This window comes from Pithys albifrons, chromosome Z (assembly GCF_047495875.1).
Source record: "Pithys albifrons albifrons isolate INPA30051 chromosome Z, PitAlb_v1, whole genome shotgun sequence".
Classification (NCBI taxonomy): domain Eukaryota; kingdom Metazoa; phylum Chordata; class Aves; order Passeriformes; family Thamnophilidae; genus Pithys; species Pithys albifrons.
In genome coordinates, this window is record NC_092497.1 from 48,734,875 (window position 1) to 48,757,522 (window position 22,648).

The 22,648-nt window shown below is 44.7% G+C and overlaps 1 protein-coding gene across 3 annotated transcripts in view; it reads left to right on the forward strand.

Moving 5' to 3' along the window:
- Window positions 1-22,648, forward strand: part of PSD3 (pleckstrin and Sec7 domain containing 3) — a 116,865-nt gene that overhangs the window by 32,399 nt on the left and 61,818 nt on the right. For all 3 annotated transcript variants that reach the window (XM_071580864.1, XM_071580865.1, XM_071580866.1), the window contains 4 exons: window positions 8,895-9,101; window positions 9,205-9,285; window positions 18,530-18,642; window positions 20,853-20,911. In XM_071580864.1, the coding sequence (XP_071436965.1) occupies window positions 8,895-9,101; window positions 9,205-9,285; window positions 18,530-18,642; window positions 20,853-20,911 (460 nt within the window). The remainder of the gene's footprint in view (window positions 1-8,894; window positions 9,102-9,204; window positions 9,286-18,529; window positions 18,643-20,852; window positions 20,912-22,648) is intronic.

Genomic DNA, 22,648 nt, shown 5'->3' on the forward strand with positions numbered 1-22,648 from the left:
GCAGTCACCGCTGTCACACCTACTCCCCAGGTACTGCTCCCAGTGGTCTGTGTTAAGATGGAGCAAGGCTCAGTCTTCATGTATGGGAGTTTGTTCTTACTATCTGCAGCAATAAGGAAAACTATAAGGTGCTACCCAGACATTGAGCCTGAGTTTGCATTGCCTGGACTAGGTGTAACAATTTACACCAACTCAGAGTGGGATGAAGGGGATTTATTTCCAAAGCAGTAAGATATACCTGAGGGAAAAGTGAGTTATGTTTTCCATGTATACTGTAAGCAGCAGAGTATCAGTGTGACTAAAAGTGAAGTATGAAATTCTGTCTGATGATTTCCGTCTTTCTACTTTCAGACTTCAAAGACAGAATTTCCTTTTACTGCACTCTTTAGAGTAGGCATTCTGTTTTTCTCCCCTTGTATGATAGAGACAGAATAAGAAACGAATAAAAACACCAATCCCAAAACAAAAACTTGTGGCATTTCTTTTCCTGAGTTGGGAAGGTGTGGTCTCTTTTGGTAGGACATTACCCAAGACTTTTCTCAGTCCAGAGAGAAAATAAAAAAATCTGTATTGCAGCTCTTAATCTTCAAAAATGCTAAATATTTCCCACCTGCCATCATCTTCAAAGAACTAGTGGTGCTCAGCAAATTCTGGGGTTTTTTTATTGCTAGAGTTGCAAACACAAATTTAGCCATGTATGTATTCAAGCGGGGAAGAAAACAAACACCCTATAGCAATCTGATAGTTCTCAGGATAAAAGCACAAGCACACAGACTGCAGTTCCTGAGTGCCAGGTTACTTTTAATTGTTGGGGCATCTTATAGGAATTCCTGTGATGGTTTTCTTTCTTCTTCGTATGGGTCATTTTTAGCAGTTTCTTAGTTGGCCCTTTGCTTGTTCTTTCTTTAAGACAATAAACTTTGTTGACAAATAAATCCAGTTTTGATTCATTTCTCCAAGTTAGACTTGTCTAAGTCTCCTCCCAGTTTATCAATATCTTGAATACTAGTTATAATTGATTTTTAGTTTGCACACTGGTATTTTTGTTCAAGGTAGCTTGTATTTGATATGACACTTAATGTAGATATGACACTTAATACTTATATATCTAACATGTAATTGGTTTACATTCATTTTATTAGTCTGTTCAACAGCAGTCTGGCAGAACTTTTTTGTCCGAAGAGTCACCTTGTGAGCTGGTTGAATTTTTGCAGGTAGTGTGACATCTGCTGAGGTCTTTATGTTCCTAAGCAGATGATTTTCACCATCAGACATGCCTCAGGGACCGTGGAGAGATAGGACTTTCAGAAAGTGGGATTTCACATTTGCTGCCAACCATATGCCCAAAATAAGGAAACTTATTCAGAGGAATACCATTAGTTGTTGTCCTAGAAAAGTGAGTATATCAAATGCATCTGCAGTTGGTGAGCAAGCAAACAAGTGCTGGAGCCCATTTGTTGGCATATGGGCTACTGTATCTGTCAGTTCCTGAGCCTACACTACTAAGCACTGTGTGCTGGTATGGGTATGTTGAATCCAGGTATGGATGAAGCAGCACAGTTCACAAGGGTAAATTTCAGGCATTGCTGGCATTTTGTCAACTGAGGAGTTGCCCTGTTATTGGAAAGCATAGGAACTTGAAAAATGTTAAATCACACAGTTTAGCCACAATGTTAAGCCTTCGTATTCCCTGCAGAAAAGTGGAATCATTTTATCTAGGCTCTGGAGAGACAATCTAGAGAGTTTGTCTTTGCCCTGACTAATGAAGTGCTTACAACACCAGTTTAGGAGAGTTTGTAAAGCTGCTTCTATTTCCTAAATAAACTGTTGTTTTAGGGAAAAAAAGGCTACTGACTTTCTGCCTATTCAGTTCCCAGCCTCCTCTGAAAATAAAACAAAAACCCAGGCGCAGACAGAAAAGAGAAAGAAAAAAAAGTGAAGCAGCTGATCAGTTTGCTACACAAAGTGCCTCAGTATAGAGCTGTCAGCAGCTCAGCTTCTAAGCTGGCATATGTTGGCACATCTCCATTAAAGTCAAAGCCATTTAGGTCAGGATGCCTTGATTCACCAAAACCGAGGCATCTCTGCCAGCTCCAAGCTGATCCCAAAGTGCATCAGTGTCTCATGCATTAGCCACGACTGGGTCAAGCCCCCCTCCGTGTTATTGCTGGTTAAGTCTCTTTTTCCTCTGTCTGTTGGGATAGAGAGAGCCAGAGCCTGGCAGCTGGCAGGACAGCGTAGAGGCATGTATAGCTTTGGATGTGATGCTGGAGCAGCAGTGAAGAACAGGGCACACAGCATGCAGATTCCTTGCTAGCACAGCTGGGTGAGCTGTGGGGTTTTTGGGGTTGTTTTTTCTGTGGAATTCTGTCTTCTATTATTATTCACTCTTTTGGAGGACAGGTGGTTCATTTTGCTGCATGATTTCAGTGTAAAGCTCCTGTGTGATACAAGTGCCAGTGCTGAAGTGGTCCATCTGCACATCTACAGGGAAGCCTGAACCAAAAGGTGGAAACACCTGTATTTTTATGCATCTGTTTCAATCCCTGCCAAGGGAGGACCAGCTGCACTGTTAATATGCACTCTGTGGGCCCGTCACCCAACAGTTAAACTAAGCCCAAGTGAGGGTGGAAGACCTCTGCTGATTTCCCAGTTCTGCTGTCCTGTAGGACCCTGCAGGAGCCTCATGGGGAAAGATCATGGTGGTATGAGCACAGGGATAGCTCTTTACAGTTGGAGCAGGTGGACTAAGACAGGAGAGCCTGAGGCTTACTGAAAGACTTAGGGGCTGGGTGTTAGCTGAGCAAGGTCATGGGTGTGCTGTGCATTCTTTGGGTCTGCTTTTTGTTTATGTTTGGGGAGAGGTGGTCCAGATCCTGATCGCGGGACTATCCTGATGCATTCAGAAGACCAGTCTACATGTCTATGCATCTGTCAAATACTCGTTGCAGGGGAAGCCCTTGGATGCTCTCTGTGATGAGGGCCAGGTTTTCACTTTCTAGGCATGGTGGCATTAGTGGGGTGAGAGTCCTTTTATGACCACTAACTTGCCATAGCAATGCAAGAAGCCTGAGGTCAAAAGGGAATCAAACCTGAAGTATTTTTAGCAAGACATTTGTACTTCAGGCAACGGGCCAGTTTGTCTGTGTGATAAAGGACACGCTGTCTCTCGGAAGGGCTGCAGTCCTGTCCCTGCATGTGGCGGGATTTCTTGTCCTAATGCTGCTGTACTGTAACGATAGCAATTGCGTTTGCTGTATGCAAGCCTACCAGAAATGGCATTTTCTGAATGCTTTAGCTGTTAGCTCCCTTTTTTATGATCAGCAGGAATTCTTTTAATCGAAGAATAAGGCAGATGTTTACAGGAAGAAAGAGGTTTTTTTTAAGCAGCAGCATGCATTTCAGCCCCTGAAATTGACTTTGCATATGTATTTTTTTGATAACCATTAGGGGATTACAGGGCTTGTTGCTTTTAACTTTACTCCTCTCTGTGTGGTGTAACAAGGCTGAGGTACTTTTTAATGGATGCTTTGTGGTTACGCTGGCTTGTGGAAGCCATCCTTTCTTTATGTGTCCTGACTGATGCTGTGCTTGTGAGACACCCACTGAATTGAGTTGCAGCAAAGTGCAGCTGTGTCAGTCCTCAAAGAGGGATCTACTTCAAAGTATGTCTTTGAAGGGAATCCATATGTAGGACTTCAAAGCTGATTAAACCATTTGCAGTAAAATAGCACACTGAGTCATCTGCTAGGAAAGGGCATTATTTGTATTTTTATTATTTTTCTCCCCTTTCACAGTTGTATCTTGGAATAGCCCTGGAGCTGAAGGTAACTGGCAAAGTAAATAGTTGGTTGAAGTGTTTTTGTGCTCACTCTCTCCTGGCCCTAAAGAGGCTGGTTTGGAGCTGCAGCAAAGCTGCAGCAGAGCTCTTCGCAGTCTGTTTGTGTGGTCAGGTCATTTGTAGCAGGAACTGACTCATCACATCCCACTGCTGCTGGGATTTCTTCGCTTTCTCATGTGGAGCTACTCCTTTCAGAGCCACGCTGTTCAAGCACAGCTTTTCAGCTCCCTTGAAACAAAATTTAGCCTGTGCTACTTCTTATTTCTGTTTGGCTCTGAAATGTGGAAGGGTATCACTGAACATCCACAACTCTGCAGATTTGCAGGGCAGGGACTTGTTTCATCAGGGCAGGATTTTTCAGAGGGAAGCCTGCTTTCCCTGCAGTCCAGACTGGTGTCAGAGGGCACCTGACTGCTTCTGTTTTTCTGATGTTCCTGCCACACTTTGAGGAAAGAGCCACTTCTGTAGGGGCCATTGAATTAGAAATAGAGCATGCTTTTCATAGCCAGAGTTGATGGTTATGATCAAAGGAATGCAGTTGTATTTCAGAATCAGGAGAATGCTCAGGGTGAAGGCATTTAAAACAACAGGACCAGCACTATGCTGCAGAGGGTGATTATCAGCTCCAGTGTGGCTCCCCAGTGGATGCTGTACCCCCTCCGAAAACAGCATTAGTTCAGGTCCTACCTTTAGCGTGCCAGAATGCCACTCCACCCTTCCTTTGAATCATTGCTGTGTTTTGCTCTGATGGATTTTGCTGGCAGATGCCTGAAACAGCCTGCCTTGAAGTAAAGCTGATGTTAAAGGTGTGCACTTTTACTTGAGAAAGAAAGTTGGTTTTCCTCCCGTTTCCCCCTCCTCTCTTTCCAGAAAGACTCAAAGTCTCAAACGTGTCTTATTGATGGTCCTGGTGCAGTACTCCCTCCAGACATGGATACTGGTTGAATTAGTGTTCCTTGGAGAAGGAACATGTGCATCCAGGGGAGTCTATGTTACCATAGAGCATATGCTATGCTGCATCAGTCTGGTAAAGCAGCACGGAGTGTCAAACTAGGATCACTCATGTGGCTGGGATGAAGACAGGACAGTACTTGGGCTGAGTTGTTATACCTTGCCACTCAGTGTCAGCTCTGACTATCACCTTGTTAGCAGCTGGGCCTCTTGCTCCATGCTCTTATTCCCGTAAAGCAAAATGCTAATACGCTTTTCTTCCCTGGGACAAAGGAGAGTTTTTTCTCCATGGATTTGCTAAAAAAGGTTTAAGGCATCTGAAACAGCACATACTCAGGCCAAGGTTTCCACTTGCAGCCTGTTAGACTGTGAGAGTGAACCCCTGAGATGTAAGAGCATGTATCCTTACCATTATGTTATTGGCCTTGCTCTGTTTTCATCTGGAAGTTGCAGCCATTGCTCAAACATACATTGCTGTGTAGAGTTTCAGTTTTGGTGAAACCTAGAATGGGAGGCATTAGGGAATGAGTGAATCTGAAATATTCTAAAATGGATCAGGTGTGCAAAGTGCTGAGGATGGCAAGACTGGGATACATAGACATTAGGAGCTAAATCGCCGTAGAACTGGTCGATAATTAAATAAATGAAGAAAACACTATAAAATGTTTCAGGCTGTTACGGTGTGTTAAGAGGAAAGCTTTGCAGAGCTTACAGTGTGCCCATATCTCATTTGGGAGTGTTAGAGGGGTGACTACTGTTGTTGGAAAATGTTGAATTTACCACAGCAGCTGTTTATCAAATTGTTGTAATTTCTGCTGGGTATGGTGGTCATAGCCTCTGTGTATTCCCTGTGAACCCCCTGCTTTGACAGAAGGAGAAAGGATGTGTCAAGAGTGCACTTCGGGGGGCAGAAATACGAAGGTCTGAGGACCTGGTTTCTGGTCACAGCTGATGCATTATGAGACCCGAGAGGTATGGGGTTTTCTTGTAGTTTCTGTTTTCTGTTTTCTGATAGCAGAGATTGGTATAAGTATCTCTGGATAAAAATCAAGAGCCATTGCTGTACAGGCAAATTACAGGTAACATTATTATAGTTCTTTTTTGCCTTCAACTAGGATTAGATGGAATATAATCTACTATATTTTTCAACCTGCTTTTGTCAGTGGAGGTTTCTCACTATTATGTGATAAAGAATAAAGCTGCATGAAAAAATCCATGTCCAGTCTTGCTCTGCATCACAAAGCCCTTTCTTGGCTCTGTTTTGATGGTGGTGGTACTGTGGATTCTTTGTGTGTAGAAACTGTGGAGTACAGAAGAAAGACCTCTTTGCAGCTTTGGTTGCACCTAGCTCTTGATTAAACTCCATTATAAGCACTTTGCAGAGGGAGGCAGGTATTAACTGAGTTCAGCAGTGAGTAAACTGAGGCACAGAGGGAAAATAGTGCACCTGGAGAGTCTGGAAAATGAGAAGTCAGCCTTTCCCCTGATTAACACTCACTGGATCCTGCTAAAATGTCCTGAAGACAGTTTGCTGTAGTCATGCAAAGGGCATCTGCATTTCAGCCTTCAGTACTGTGAACACTGAGTCTTCTCACCACCTGAAACATCTGAGAACTCAAGTCTCACTTTAATGTTAAGAATCTGTCATTTCCCCTGAAAAACAGGCCTATGTTAGAGGCAACATCCATTGTTGATTTTACAGCCTTCCTGTCCTTACTAAGTAATAAGCTTATCAACTGTCAGAATTAACTGCTGGAATAACTGAAGGATGCATCCCTTACTCTTTGATACATGTATGGGGACCCCCAATCAGGATGAAGTTTTAAATAGGGGAGGTTGTAAGATAAGGTTTCTTATGCATCCCTGTTGGCTAGTTTAGGTGAGCAGGGTAAAAAGCACACTCTCCTCCTTGCTGGATGTTCCTCCTCTGTCCTAGCCACTGCTCCTAGAGGCAAAACACAAGTGGAAGCTGCTGTACTGTTTATTTCACCAAGTGGCAGATGCTGGCACTTTCTTTCTAAACTTACCGTGGTTTGTGGTAACATTGACTGTTGTAGTGCACTAGTTCATAGCAGGGTGCAGATGTTTCTTGTCAGCCTTGGCCATCTTTCAGAACTATAAATACTGCCTTTAATAAAGAGTAGTTGTGAAAGAGGATTGTGATTTATGAGTGAGGCTCCGTGAGTTGGCATGGCTTTTGAAGCAGCATTTGTATGTGAAAGATTCTCTAGATGTGTTAGCTCACCTTGCTCTTGTCAGTTGTTAGAGCTGGGTATTTGGAACCAGTCATGCGTGATTTGAATGGCCAAGGCCTTGATCAGGGCATGAGTCAGAGTACTCTGGAATTTGCTTTCTTCACAAGCTTGGTATAGGCCACATTTAGAGAATTTCAGATATTAGCTAGTGATTTTGGAAGGGGGTGAGGAGGCATTTTTCACAACCATGATGTCAGGAGGTTCATTTTTTCCTAGGATAGCTAATGGTCAGTGATATTAATGCTGTTGGAATTGTATTTATGGTATTAATATCCTACTAGAGCATTGATACTGATCCTGTTTTATTATAGCACCTTTTTATTTATGCTGAAATAAATGCAAAATCCCTAGTACTTGCAGAATGGGCTAGATTTCTGTTTTCCCCAGGTACTTGATAACAAAATTGTGTCCACAGTGTGGATGTGTGTTATTTCTAATGTTAGAGTGGCACTGAAAGGGTGGAAACAGGTAAAATGCTCCTTTCTGTAGGAGCACTGCACACCTCTTAAACCGTGGATGAGTAGAGAGGTGGGATACAAATAATGACTTGTGTGGAAGGAGGCATGGAGAATGCCAAAAATTTTTATTTTAAGCTCACTTAATATGCAAATCTGATCTTTGAAGGGTTAATGAGTGGCTAGCAGACATTTAAGTAAAAAGCTAGATAATCTTTAGTGGAGCACAGCGATAGTTGTTTTAACCATGGCTTGTCAACTCTGAAGATTACAGTGGTGTATGAAGCTATGGTATGTTGTGTAAAGTGCTATGTGTTTGAAGTCTTCTTTAACTCATTCCACTCATATCTGCCCTGTGCATGACCCCTGCTGATCATTCAGTAGCCCTTCATAAATGGGGTTTTAGTAGAAATAATTTCTGTATAGAATTTTTTAGAAATAGAAACACTGTCAAGTGCACACACACAGAGTTGATATTTTGCAAGAATTTTTATGCTAGTGCCAGAGAAAAGCAGGGTATGTATGTGGGGGTATGCTTTTTGGTGTGGAGGGCTCTTACCTCTTTGATGAGAGTAGCAAAGTTGGCTCACAGGTCAGCCAGAGGTTTCCTACTGTAGTAGAGGTGGGAGGAATCTATAAATGCATGATTTATCTAAAGTGCCTTGGGATTGCCATGCTGAACATCCTGACTTGGAGCAGCTGATGAGGGAAATAATTGCTACCACAAGGGAGCAGGAGGAAAGTAAGGAGTTCTTCAGGCTGCCATGGGTGGTTTGTGTCTCTCATTCCCAAAACTGGGTTACTTCCTTTGAGTCCTTCTTTTTCTAGCAGGGCCTCCCCATGGGATGTCTGCTGCGCATGGGTGACACTGAAGCCAGTGAGAGTTCTGGTGATGTTATTTTAGATTTGTGGAATTGTATTGTTTCCAGGACAACTGGGGAAGAATGAGGAAGCAACTCGTGCTGACTCAGCTTGCAGTAACTGAACACCCTGACTTAACCACTCCTGAAATTTCTCCTGAAAAATGGCTAATGGCTGATTTACCGGGATCTCTTCAAACAAACAAGCAATTGGTTTAAAAAATACTAGTGCAAGAAGCAAGTGTTCTCAGGTGCAGTTATAGGCTGATAATAGCAGACAACTCTCTGTGAAGTGAGTACAAGTTGTAGACACCACAGTCAGAGGGAAAGCCCATATTTGGCTTTTTGTGTTTAACACTTAATTTCTGGTGGCTGCTAAGTAAATGTCCTTGTTCTACTGCTCCTTCAATTGAGTGGAATTTTCTATATTCTGTAATTTTGCCTCTGAACTGTTAATTGCCTTCTATCCTAAGAGGAAACTACTACTATGTTATCTTATTTTTCTGTTTTCCATATTCTTTTTATCTCAAAGCAATGTTGAACTGCAGAATGTCATATTAGACTCCAGTGCTGCCATGGGGAGCAATGAACTTCAGGAGAAAGAAGCCACTGGAGCCCTTGGCTGTGATCTCAGCAATGGTAGCAGCAGCAATTTGGAAGCAGCTAGACGTCTGGCTAAGCGCCTCTACCATCTGGACAGATTCAAACGTTCTGATGTGGCAAAGCATTTGGGTAAAAAGTACGTGCTGTTATGAGGCCTTTGGCCACGTTATTCTTTTTCTGGTTCTGGAGGAGTTCACTTTTGAAATATAACCTGTATTTATTTCTTTGCTTTCCTATAGCAATGATTTCAGCAAGCTTGTGGCCGAAGAATACCTTAAGTTTTTTGACTTTACAGGCATGACGCTGGACTGCTCACTCAGGTACAAGCCTGTTTGGAGACTTTATGTTCTGGTTTTAGTAACAGTGCTCTTTGCAGTGTTGTCCTGATGGAAGTGGTTGTCCTGTGGGGAGACTTAAGAGGGTGAAGAGAGGGATATGATGCATTTTTTGGGATGGACCTTTCCTCTTCAGTTTTACTTAGTATGCTGCCATGTTCGAGTGCTACTGGAGTGGTGTCATTTCCTGGAGAGGGAAATCTTTGGGTGGACCTGCTGAGAGATTGCCCTTGATGCAGATGAGAGAGAAAAGTGACCAGTCACTCAGTAAGCAGGGGACTTCTAGTCCGTGAGGTGCTGCTGGTGAATTAAGATGTTGTTCACAACTAATAGGAACAGACTTTCTGGCTTATGCATTTTGCATCTTATTCTGCCTGTCTGCAGTGTACTAAGGGCAGGCTTTGATTTGGCTTGTCAGTACCCCCCATCTGCATCTCCCTGAAGCATCCAGGAATGTGCAGAACAGCAAAAGTTTCCACATGGAAAATGATGTCGAGAGTTTGGTAGCTTCCAGCATGGGTGTTTGAAAACCCAGCCCTTCCATTTTCCCCTTCTTTTTCACACTGGAACCAAGCCTCAACCATATTTGTTTTCAGTACTTTTTTTCTCAGAAGGCAAAACAACAAATTTGTGTAGCAGTGGCCTGTTAGCTCAGTTGCTGTGTTCTGGTGTTTAAGGGATTTAAAGTAAGTTTAAATCATCTGGCTGGGGTTACCTAAGTTGGATATTATTTTTTCTAATGATACAAATTGAGAAGGTGTGCATGCACTTCTCAGTCCCCTTGCAAGTGCATTTCCAGGGGTCAGATGCCATGGCTGCATGGCAGTCCCCAAGGCAACCCCAGAGTTCTGCTTTCTGAAGTCAGTGGAAATGAAACATCCCTGTGTAAGTGTGAACTGCCTTCTTCCGAGGCAGGGGTAGCAGAGCCAAGCTGAAGCACCTGCTCAGCACCGGGTGCAAGCTGCGGTGGGAGGTCTGCTGCTCATTCCAGGTTTTAGTAGCCCTGAAGCATGATGCTAAATATACCCTTCTTTTAAATTGTGAAATCCAACACCTAATTGCTTTGTGGCCCATATTTAGGAAGCCTTTGCTCCCAGTATATCTCCTGTTAATATAAGTCATGACCTTCTCTAAAATATGCCCTGGCTCATATGGGACTCAGACAAGCCAGGGGTTTTGTGAGCATTCAGGTGTAGCTGCACTGATTGCCAGGTACATGCCCTGAGTGTGCAGCAGCAGCCAGGGAAAGGGCATGGTCCTGAAGCCTAGAGAAGTGGAGGTGTGGTCCCTTGCACTTTACTGAGAATGAAAAGTAACAGCCCTGTTCCTGTTGGCTCACTGACAGAACTGTGGTTTGCTGAGCATTTTGGAGCCCATGGCAGGCACCCATACCGAGGCTATGGGAGACCGTTGTGCAGCCTCAGTGACAAGTCTGAGACTTGGAAGGAGTTGTTCCTTCATTGGCCTGCTCTGCTGCCTTATCTTAGACCCACGTTGGCCACGCATCTCCAGAGCACATCTCTCGCATCCTCTGCAGGAGGAGAGGAGGTGGAGTGACTGCTTCCTAGCAGTGCTTCAGTCCCTTGCAGGATTCATTCCAGGAGTCCAGCGCTGGACATGGTAACAGCAGACTTCAGGCTACTCAGAGAACTAGTTACTAAGGTGTCCCGTGAAACTGCTTTTGAAGGCATTGGGGTCCAACAGTGCTGGTCACTTTTTAAGCACCACCTCCTATGGGCATAGGTGCAGGAAATTCCAGAATGTCTGAAATCAAGCAGGTGAGGCAGAAGTCTGGCTTGTATGGCCAGGAATCTTATTCTAGAGCTATGGCAAAAAAAGATGTACGCCCATTGAAAGGAAGGTCAGGTGACATGGGAGGAATATCGAGATGTTATTGCCACTATAGGGAGAAAATGTGTGTGGGCAAACCTCAAATGGTGTTGAAGGTGGCCAGTACTGTGGGGGGCAATAAAAAGAGTTTTTTTAAATAAGTCAATAGAAAAAGATAGTGCGGAAATAACATCAGCCCATTACAGGATGAAGATGGTCATCTCAGAAACAGGGATATAGAGAAGGCAGAGATGTTTAGTGCTTTCTTTGCATTTGTCTTTATCACTAGTTTTGGGCTAAGTGGGTCCCAGTGACCTGAGCTGGAGGACCATCACTGTGAGAATGCTAAACTCCCAGCTGGCCCTGGAGTTATATGGGATCTACTGCTCCAGCTGGATCCCTGTATAAGTCTATGGGGCCTGATGGGATTCATCCAAAAATACTCCAAAGACTTAGCTGATGTCATTATGAGGCCTCTCAGTAATTTTTGAACTGTCTTGGGAATATGGAGAGGTCCCAACAGACTGCCGGACAGCATTCAAGAAGGGCAAGAAGGATGACCGTGGAAGCTACAGGGAAACTATCTGTCAATTCCACTTCAGTGACTGGTAAAATTATGGGGGAGATTATTCTGGGAATTAGTGAAAAACACCTGAAAAGAGAACACAGTCATTGTTAACAGCCAGCCTAGCTTCGTGAGAGAAGAGTCCTGCTTATCCAACTTGATTTCCTTTCATGACAAGCTAACCTAACCCACCGAACTGATCAAGGGAAGCCGGTTGATGTAATTTTTCTGGATTTTAGTAAAGATTTTTATACTGTTTCTCACAAGATCCTTCTGGACAAAATGCCCAACCCACAGCTGGATAATCATGTGGTGGGTGAACAGTTGGTTCACAGGTCAAGCATAGAGGGTAATAGTGAGTGGGGTAACATCAGACGGGTGATCTGTCACTAGTGGAGTTCCACAGGGCTCCATCTTAGACCCAGTTCTCTTCAACATCTTCATAGATGACTTGATTGCAGAACTCAAAGGATACTAAGAGAAGTTTGTTGATGATACTGAACTGGAAGAAGCTATTGACTCCCTTGAAGGCAGGGAGGCACTGCAGAGAGAGCTCGACAAGTTAGAGGACTGGGCAATCACTAACCATATGAAGTTCAGAAAGGGAAAATGCCAAATTCTGCACCTGGGACAAGAGCAACTGTTTATGCAATCTGGGGATGCTGGAAGGCAGTGCCATGGAAAGGGACCTGGGGGTCCTGGTCGATGGCAAGTTGAATATGAGTCAGCAGTGTCCTGGCAGCCACGAGGGCCAACCTTGTCCTGGGGAGCATCAGGCACAGCATCACCAGCCAGTCAAGGGAGGGAGTTGTCCTCTGCTCTGCACTGGGGCAGCCTCACCTTGAAAAGTGTGGAGTTTTGGGCATTGCCATATCAGAAAGATATTAAACTATTAGAGAGTGTCCAGAGGAGGGAAACAAAGAGGGCCTTGAGGGAAAGCCGTATGAGGAACGGCTGAGGTCACTTGGTCTTTTCAGCCTGGAGAAGACTGGGGAACACTTTATTGCAGTCTACAACTTCCTTGAAAGAGAAAGCCTAGAGAGAGGCAGGCACTGGTCTCTCTGGTGGTTGGTCATAGGATGTAACAGAACACACAAAGCTATGTCAGGGGAGGTTTAGGTTAGATATTAGGGAAAGGTTTTTCACCTGGGAATGGCTGTTCACTATAACAGGATCTCCAGAGGTCACAGCACCAAGTCTACCAGAGTTCAAGAAGTGTTTGGGCAATGCTCTCATGCACATGTTGTGATTCTTAGGGGCTGTTCTGTGCAGAGCCAAGAGTTGGACTCCATGATCCTTGTTGGGTCTCTTCCAACTCAGGTTTTTCTATGGTTCTGTGGTCTTCCTGGTGGGCAGAAGATGGTCCCTGTGGCCCTTGGCTGCAGCACTGTGTTCTGAGAATGACAAATCTGTGTTTTTTATTTACCAAATATTCTTTCATCAGTTGTCTCTCTGAGTCAGCTTCCACTGTGGGTAAAGGTGATGAAAAGGAGGGGAAGGTGTAGGTTGATGGTGCCTGGCTTGGGCAGGGAGTGTTGCTGGCAAGAGCCCAAGCTGGTATAGGAAACAGAAAGATGGCTAGTTCTCTAACTGTTCCTTTAGGGCTGTCACTTTAGGAGTGGTATTCCCCAATTTTTTGTTCCCACTGAAACACTCCAAACAATGGACCACTTGCTCACTCCATCTTCTTCCTCCCTGTGTGATGAGATGGAGGGCAGAATTGGAGGCACAAAAAACAAAGGCCATGGGTTGAAATAAGAGCCAGCAAGAACAATAAGAGTATGAATGCTAACAGCAGCAATATTAATAACAGAGTGCGTAAGAGAGGTGAACAATTCACATGTGAGTGCTCACCCCGCAAAAACGGGCAACACCTTGACCACTCTGCCATGATACTACCTGACTGGAACGGACCCATTCCTACACACCAACTGCACATGACATGAGGTAGTATAGAATAACTGCAGGGTCCTAGGCATGTCCCTCCAGGCTACTGCAAAAATTACCGTATCCTGAACAGAGACAGGATATTATCCACCCCTTGTTCTATACTACCTATGTCATGCCCAGATCTTACACCTTCCAAATATATATACACACGTAAGCAGGGGTATCATTTCTGTAGTCAATGGGTGTCCCTTGAAAATGTCTGTTGAGTTTATTGAGACCTTGACTGTGGGTTCTGTCTGTCCTAGGTGGCTTCCAGGGCAGGAGGGCTAGTGTGCTATTGGGTGGTTGCAAGTTGCATTAGGACCTCACAACTGGTATATCTGGAGCAGTCCAGTCTCATTGTCGATGGTGGTTATGGCATACAGTGTCTGTATCATTCAGCAACCAATATCATACAATTCAACGTTACAGACCACTGATACCCAAAAATCAAATCCCCTTGAAGTACACATCTTGTTTCCCTGTCTCTCTGCATTACCCACTAAGTGCATCCAGGTCCTTGAACAAAAACAATTTCATGGATGTGTTTGCCTTTACTTGAGGCAGGACTAATCCAGACTGTCTTCCCTAACATATTCCTCATACACATCACAGGGACTTTATCCCCTTCTGCAGTACATGGAGGTTTTGACTGGGCGGGACCAGCTTGATTGATAGAATCTCTTGTGTTAACTAACCAGGTCACCTCTGCTAAATGTAGATCCCAATGTTTGAAGGTTCCACCACCCATTGTTTTAACTGTGATTTTTAACAGTCCATTGAACCATTCAATTTTCCCAGAGGCTGGTGCAGGATAGGGAATATGATACACCTACTCAATCCTGTGCTCTCTAGCCCAGGTATCTACATGTCTATTTTTAAACTGAGTGCCACTGTCCGACTCGGTTCTCTCTGGGCTGCCTTGTCACCACAAGACTTGCTTTTCAAGGCCCAAGATGGTGTTCCAGGCAGTGGTCTGAGGCACAGGGTGCGCCTCCAGCCATCCAGTGGTTGCTTCTACCATTATAAGGATGTAGCACTTGCTTTGGTGGGTTTACAGAAGTGTGATGTGATCAATCTGCCAGGCCTCACTATATTTATATTTTGACCATTGTCCACCATACCACAGGCTTTACCCACTTGGCCTGCTTGATCACAGCACATGTTTCACACTTACAGATTACATAGATAGTATCATGTTTAAGTCCACCCCTTGATCTTGAGCCTATCTGTATGTTGCATCTCTTCCCTGATGACCTGAGGTGTCATGTGCCCACCATGCCAGAAATTGTTCACCCTTATGTTGCCAGTGAGACAGTTAAATCTTGGGAGCTCAATCGACCTGTCCGTTGTTGTGATGTTCTTCAGTAGGCCTGCTCTTGGGTGCGTGTGCATATGCATATGCATGTGCATGACATCTTTCACAGTCAGCTTCTCCACCTGGGCACTGATGTCTTGCCACAATCCAGCAGCCTGCATGGATTTACCTTTTCACTACCATTTGATTTTTGTCCATTGGTCCAGCCACCCACACAGAGCATGTATTATCATCCATAAGTCAGTGCAGAGGTAGAGCTCTGGTCCTTCCTGTCACTGAATGATATCCAAAGCCAACTTAATGGCTTTCAGGTCTGCAATCTGACTTGATTCACCTGTCCCTCTATAGCTTCTGCAACTTGTTGTGTAGTACTCCATACAGCAGCTTTACATTTTCGATGTATCCCTACAATACAACGGGAACTGTCAGTGAAGACAGCATATCGCTTCTTGTTTTCAGGGAGCAAGTGTCACCTTCTCCTCCTCTGATGATGATGATAGTCTGAAATTTTCACCTTTGGGCCAGTTTCTTATGATCTCCAACATCCCTATAGGACTGGAGTTTCCTATTTGAATTCTCTGGATGATCAGCGCAACCCACTTAGTCCTCATAGTATCAGTGGCATGATGGACTTTCCCTCTGAACATCCATCCCAGCACTGGCCAGGAGGCACTGTGCTTTGGTGCTAGTCACATCTGGAGCAGCTCGAACCCCTTCATAAGCTGCCAGTATCTCTTTTTGGTTGGGGTGTAGTAGGCCTCAGATCCTCTGTATCCCCAGCTCCAGCATGCCAGGGGTTATTCCCAAGTCTCCTCAGGTACTTTTTGCCACAGACTCCAGAAGGATCATTCTTCCTATGTGCAGTGTTGAGCCCATTTGTCACATCTTGTCCTGTCCTGGCAGACTGAAGGGCTACTGCATGAACCATCTCCTGTTTAATTTGTTCAGAAGCTAGTTGTTCAGTATCCCACTTAAAATTGTTTTTCTTCCAGATCACTTGATAGAGAGGGCTTAGAATTTGACTGTAATCCAGAATATGCATCTTCCAAAAACCCACAGTGTCTAGGAAAGCCTGTGTTTCCTTCTTGCTGGTTGGTGAAGGCACAGCTGCTATTTTGTTGACCTTGTCCATTGGAATCTGACAACATCTGTCTTGCAATTTTATCCCTAAAAACTGAATTTTCCAGGCAGGTCCCTTCATTTGACTTTGCTTTATGGCAAAACTGGCATTCAGGAGAGTTTGGATTATCTTTTCCCTTTTCCCAAAAACTTCCTCTGCTGTGTTGCCCCACACGATGATGCCATCAATGTATTGCAAGTGTTCTGGAGCCTCACCCTTTTCCAGTGCTGTCTAGATCAGTAAATGGTAAATTGAGGGCTGTGTTTCCACCCCTGTGGCAGTTGATTCCAGGTGTACTGCACAGCCCTCCAGGTGAACATAAACTATGGCCTGCACTCTTCTGTTAAGGGAATGGAGAAGACTACATCAACAGTGTCAGTGGTGGCACCACTTTGCTGCCTTGGCCTCCAGCTCATACTGAAGTTCCAGCATGTCCAGCCCAGCAGCACTCAGTGCTGGTGTGACTTCGTTCAGGCCAGAAAAGCCTACCATCAACCTCCACTCTCCATTGGACTGATGCATTGGCCATATAGGACTACTAAAGAGTCAATAACTCTTGCTGACCACCCTCTGGCTCTCCGGTTCAGGAATCATCTCATGTGTGAGAGTCATGGAATCCCATTTGGTTCAGTATTGTGACGGTGCACTGTTGTAGTGATCAGTACCCATTGTTCTTTGACTCTCAGCAGTCCCACAGCAGAATGGTCCTCTGAGAGACGAGGCAGGGTATTGAACTGTCTAATTTCCTCTGTCTCTGCAGCAGATATCCTAAAAACCCAATGATGCACTTTTGGATCTTTGAAATACCCTCTCCTGAGGTAATCTTGGACGAGGATGCACAGGCCTCTGGACCAGTCATGGTGGGGTGTTTTTGCCATTTGTTCCCAGTCAGGCACACTTTGGCTTCCAGTACAGTCAGATGTTAGGATCCCTCTGTCACCCCAGTAGAAGAGATAAACTCTGTCCCTACATATGTCAATTGAGGGTACATTGTGTGCCAGTGTCAACCAAAAATTTATGTTCCTCTGGGTCTGATGTGCGAGACCATTGGATCCATACTGCCCAATAGATCAGATTGTTCCTTTCCTCCACCAACTGGAGGCATGGGCCCTCTGCTTCTGGTCATAATAGTCTTTTCCACTTGTAATATGAACTGGATGTCTCTTTATGAGAATCAGAATTGATATAAGCCCTTGAATTAAAAATTAACCCTGTTCTGGCTGAAACAGGGACAGGAGCACAAGGTAGGAAAGACGGAGAAACCCTGTGAATACTCACTTGTATCTCCTTGTGGGCTGGGTTATTTGCAATACATTACATGTGAAATTAAGTTATTACCAGGCAGATCACACTCTGTATGGGGGTGAGATTGTTGCAAGTACAGCCTGTCTCTGACCTTAAATCAAAGAAAAAGTTTATGCATTGAGACTGGATAGAAGTGAATGTTCCAGCAACATTCTTCTCAGATCTGGTGTCAGTTTCAGTCTCATGGGATATTTCAAAGTTGTGTAATAGACACTCATTCTGTACGCTGTCTTACTTTGGACCAAGAAGGTTTGTGTTTTCAGGCTTTTCCTGGAAGCATCCTGACAAAAGAATGCAGAAGGTCATCTTAGGCTGTGAGGCATGTTTTTCTAGTAAGAAAAATAGTTAAAAGGAGGGGTGTTCAAGTGTCACAATAAAAATGAAAGGTGTATGTGTCCCTCACCTCTGTGCACAGGTTCACTGGCTGTATTTAATGAGTATGCCCAAGTGTGCACCAGCCCTATACATTGGACTGTCATGAGCAAGGACACAGGAGGGCCAGGTTACTCCTCCTGCTGTTGAAACTCAGTGGAAGGCTGCAACTCTTCTGAGCTTTACCTTCTTTGCCAGATACTTTCTGCAGGTCAGGTAGTTACACAGCCTCCTGCAAGGTGACTGATGTAGTCCTGGCTGCTCTGATAGGTGACCTCTTGAAGGAGGATAACTCATTTGGTGTGATCTCCAAGTCTGCCATGCACCTGCTTAACTTCACCACCTAGAGAAACTCGTCTGATTTTGAGGGGAATACTAATGGATGTAAAGTTAAAAGATGCAGGGGTGACACGCAGTTAGAAGAGGACAGAGAACATCCTGGATATCTGTCTTGCATAAGTAACACCTGCTCCAGTTCCTTTCCCAAAGAAAAGAAAAATATTAGAAATAACAAGAGCTCTTTCAAATGGTGAAAGTACTTATTATTTTGTATATTCCGTGACTGAGACCAATGGTAACATAAGTGGTCATTTACTGTAATGCTGGAATTAACTGCGTACGGGATGATAGCCCATTTTCCTCAAAAGGCTTCTTAGAACCAAATGTCTAGTGTGCACTTATGTACTTCTTGCTGGGAAGTGTGCTTTGCTTTGTGCACTGTGTGAAGCAAAAAGAGATTTATTACTTTAATTTCTCCCCCCCCTTTTTTTTTCTTTCCCTGCTTTTTTAGGAGTTTCTTTAAAGCCTTTTCACTTATTGGAGAAACTCAGGAACGAGAGAGAGTTTTAATCCACTTCTCCAGTCGATACTACCAGTGCAACCCAAACACCATTTCTTCTCAAGGTAACTTTGTTTCTGATACTAAGGTTTTTGGTTGTCTCGCTCTTCCTTCGTTCTCTCCTTCAACAGCATGTGGGGTGCAAGTCTGGGAAACTGAATCTCTGTAATAGCCGTGCCACACTTTGGAGACTTCTTGTGATGAGCGCTGAAATCCTCCACATTCTCTACACATAATTGTGGAAAATCTGTATTTATCTCCCGCGGAAAGGCTATTTAGGCCTCCTCAGTATAAATCCTCAGTTGTAGCATCTTCAGATTTGAATGTCCTTCATTTTAGTTTCTGGTCTCACAGACTTCAGTGTGTGTGGGTACCTGTACTCTTAACTGCAGACATGTGGATAAGAATAGGTCCCATCACAGGTGGAAGAGAAACTGTTGGCTTTGTGTACTCCATTCTCTGCTTGTGTCTGCATGCACTGGCAGCAGGCATGCCAGTTCTTGCCAGTTGTGGGGGTGAATTCTGGGTGCTGTATCCAGACCCTGACATGGTTTCATTTTGACTAGCTAACATCAGTCAGAGTAATTCCTCCTTGCCCATGTTTTCAGTCATTTTGGAAATGGACAAGGGAAACAAACAAGTGCACAGATCAAACCTGAGAAAATTGGCATTGGAGAACAGGACAACCTGTCCACTAGTGTAGCTGCTGTATTCAGCCAGCCCTTCTGGCAGACCCATGTGATTTCAGCACGGACTCCACACACCGAGGGAGGAGGAGAAAAAGGAAAGCAAGCGTGGTTTAAGCAGTACCTTTAGTCTCAAGAATAAGTGAGAAAAACTTGGAAGTACTGCCATGCTTCCTTATTCCTTCCTTTGTGACCTGCCCCTGTTGCAATGAGGTGATGTTTGTCCACTTTGCACCTGTACAGCTTTACTGGCTGTCATGCTGGGGAGGGGAGGAGTTAGCAGTAAGACAGAATCTGCTCCTATGCTATCTCTGTCGTTTGCATATTGCCTTTTTATTTTAAAGACACTATAGGCAGTCAGGTAGCATGAGTGTGTCATGTCCAGACTGAAATAATGCCTTGCTTTTGGATGTGACAGCCTTAGGAGGAGGGTGTGAGAGGGAAATTGCTACTTCTGAGCCTGAGTAAACATTTAGATCAAAGGGAGTCCTGCACACTTTGTCCAGGATCTTAGCACTGTGTGCAGTTTTGGGCACCACAATATAAGAAAGATAGAAAGCTATCAGAAAGTATCCAGGAAAGAGATACAAGGATGGTGAAGGGTCTAGAGGGAAAGCCACAGGGGGAAGCAGTGAGGTCACTTAGTTTGCTCAGCTGGGAGAAGAGAAGCCTAAGGAGAGACCTCATTGCAGTCTACAACTTTGTCATGAGGGGAAGCAGAGGACCAGGCCCAGATCTCTCTGGTCACCAGTGGGAGAACCTGAGAGAATGGCATGAAGCTGTGTCAAGGGAGGCTTAGGTTAGATATCAGGAAAAAGTTTTTCATCCAGAGGATGGTTGGGCTCTGGAACAGGCTCACTAGAGAAATGGTCACCGCACCAAATCTTGTTTCAGTTCAAAAAGTGTTTGGACAATACTTTCATGCACATGGTGTGACTCTTGTGAATGATCCTGTGCAGGGCCAGGAGTTGGACTCTGTGATCGCTGTGGGTCCCTTCCAACTCTCTTCCATGTTTGTGTGAATCTGTCTCTGTTGGTTGAGTGCTGAGGACCACCCTAGAAACCCTTGGAGTGCTCTCTACCCAACATGGATCAAAGGCAGCATAAAATAGGTGACTGAAAGTCTCCAAAATTCAGTCTAATTGAGCCTTGACTGAGGAGGGAGCCAGCAGAGGTGGAGAACAGGCTACTGTGCTACATCCACTCTGCACACAAGAATGGGTTTATTTTACTCTTTCCTTTCTGCACTGAAATAAATGAAGAAGAAGATGTTGATTCAGACTGTGATGTTGGTATTAGCATGCAAAGGGTAACAGCATGGTCACCTTTCTAGTTTCCTGTCTATTTTGGCTCATCCATGGCTGCTACAAGATAGTTTTGACAGTTAATAAAAGATGAAAGAGGGACTGTTCAAGTTGGGCAGCTGTGTGATGACCTCATTGTTCATTTATTGAATTATATATATTTCTTGATAAAACAGATTTGCATAAAGAGAACAGATGCAGTTAGGCTATGAGGCTTGTTTTTGGCTGTTCTTAAAGGTCCACTTTTGGGTTTGCATGTGACTGTTGTTTTGTCTCTATCTGCAGATGGAGTTCACTGTCTGACCTGTGCCATGATGCTGCTGAACACAGACCTACATGGCCATGTGAGTATGCACAGCTTTGTGTAGACTGCTCATATCAGCACTGTGCTGGGAGGAGGTGGTCTTCTGGAAGTCCCTGTGCTGGTGGCCTGCTCCTAAAGCCCCTGCAAACAGTGAAAAGGCTGCACTCCAGGCTCTTGTCTTGGTCACGCCTTTCCAGCATGCCTTACCAGTTGTGTAAAGCTGGCACTGTGCTGGCTTTACCATAATGTGTGAGAATACTCCTTGTCCTCAGGCCCCTGTCTTACTGGTGTGCTTACCATCCTTCTGTAGTTCCAGCAGCTGGCCCTGACCAGGAAGCTGTGGTTGGGATTGACTTCCTCTTTATAGTATGTAAACACATGTGAGTAGGAAGAAAAAAGAAGGAAGGTGAAGAAATTTTGTGAAGATCACAAGGGGAAGGTGATGTTTGCATGCGTCCAGTTGCAGGGGGCAGATCTGGAAAAAACAGAGTTTTGCACAGACAGACTAATGATGGGTGTGCTCAGAGCCAAGACAGTGGAGGGTGTATGTGGGCATGCTGACTGGGAGCCCTGTGTTCCCCCACTACACACTTTGCCCCACTGCCTGCCTGTGGGGAAATAATATTCTGGTCTGAGTCCCGTTCGTCACTCTGAGGCTTCTCTCTGGCTGAGACCCTCCACTACACTTCCCAGGGCTCTTCCAGGAGGAGATCTATTGGAAACTCTTACACAGCAAAGATGGTGGGTCAGGCAGCAGGAGATGGAGGCACCCTGGGTCTGTCACCAAGGGCTGCTCAGCCCCTGTGGGTGCAGCTCTGTGGTGGGTGCAATTACGAAACTAAGGCCTATGTATTCTTTGCTAGGAGTTTTGAGGCCCACCTCCCATTAATCGAATGCCTTTGTCTGAAAATTGTAGAAGGAGAAGAGGGAAGAGAGCCTTCCCTGACTGGAGAGTGCATCAGTGACACGAGGGTGAGCAGGGGTAGGAAACGTGTCCCAGTGTGCCTTTTAGCACATGCAACTGCTTTTGAGTACACCTGAGATGTTGTGCACAGGTATGCCACTCTCTGGCATTCCTGCTCTCCAGCCTGCTTGGCCTCACAGTCCAGTGAGAGAGAACAAATGGTCATGCATCAGCCTGACAGCAATTCTCATTGCTCCCTGTGATTCTTTAGTGGGCCCAACTGTCCTCATTAGGTACTAGAGTAAATAATCTGTCTCTGACCCATCATTGCTGCTGATTTGCAGCTGAAGCCTGGATGACTCTTGTTTTTCCAGTGCGTAACTTAGGAGGTTTACCCCACTGGCAGTTGATAGAGTACTTTTAGGGATATGCAGCTGTAGTATTTGCCAGACTTGTGCTTGTCACGTGTGTGTCACCTTCTGATTTCCTGTAATTTTGATCTTCCTCTTAGGCTTTGCATTTTTCCACATAGGTGGTAGGTGTGGCATTTTTGACTGGGAATACAGTCCTTGAAGATATGCCTAATTGCCTGTTTTCTAACAAAGATAGTGGTCTGCCCCATCTTTACAAGGATTCTGATGGAACAGGAAGCAAATGAGTCACCAGGCTTGTCTACTCTGAGCTCTGTTTGTTACTGATGCACTTACCATGCAGTCACTTACTTCACAATAGGCTCAGCTGCATGTGGGGCTCTAGTGCAGCTGATCTGCCTTCAGTTCACACTTCCTTTTAACTCTTGTAGGCAAACTCTTGCTTATCCCTTTATTTTCCCTGTCTTGCCACATTTCATTTCTCTTTGTAACTAAATGACTT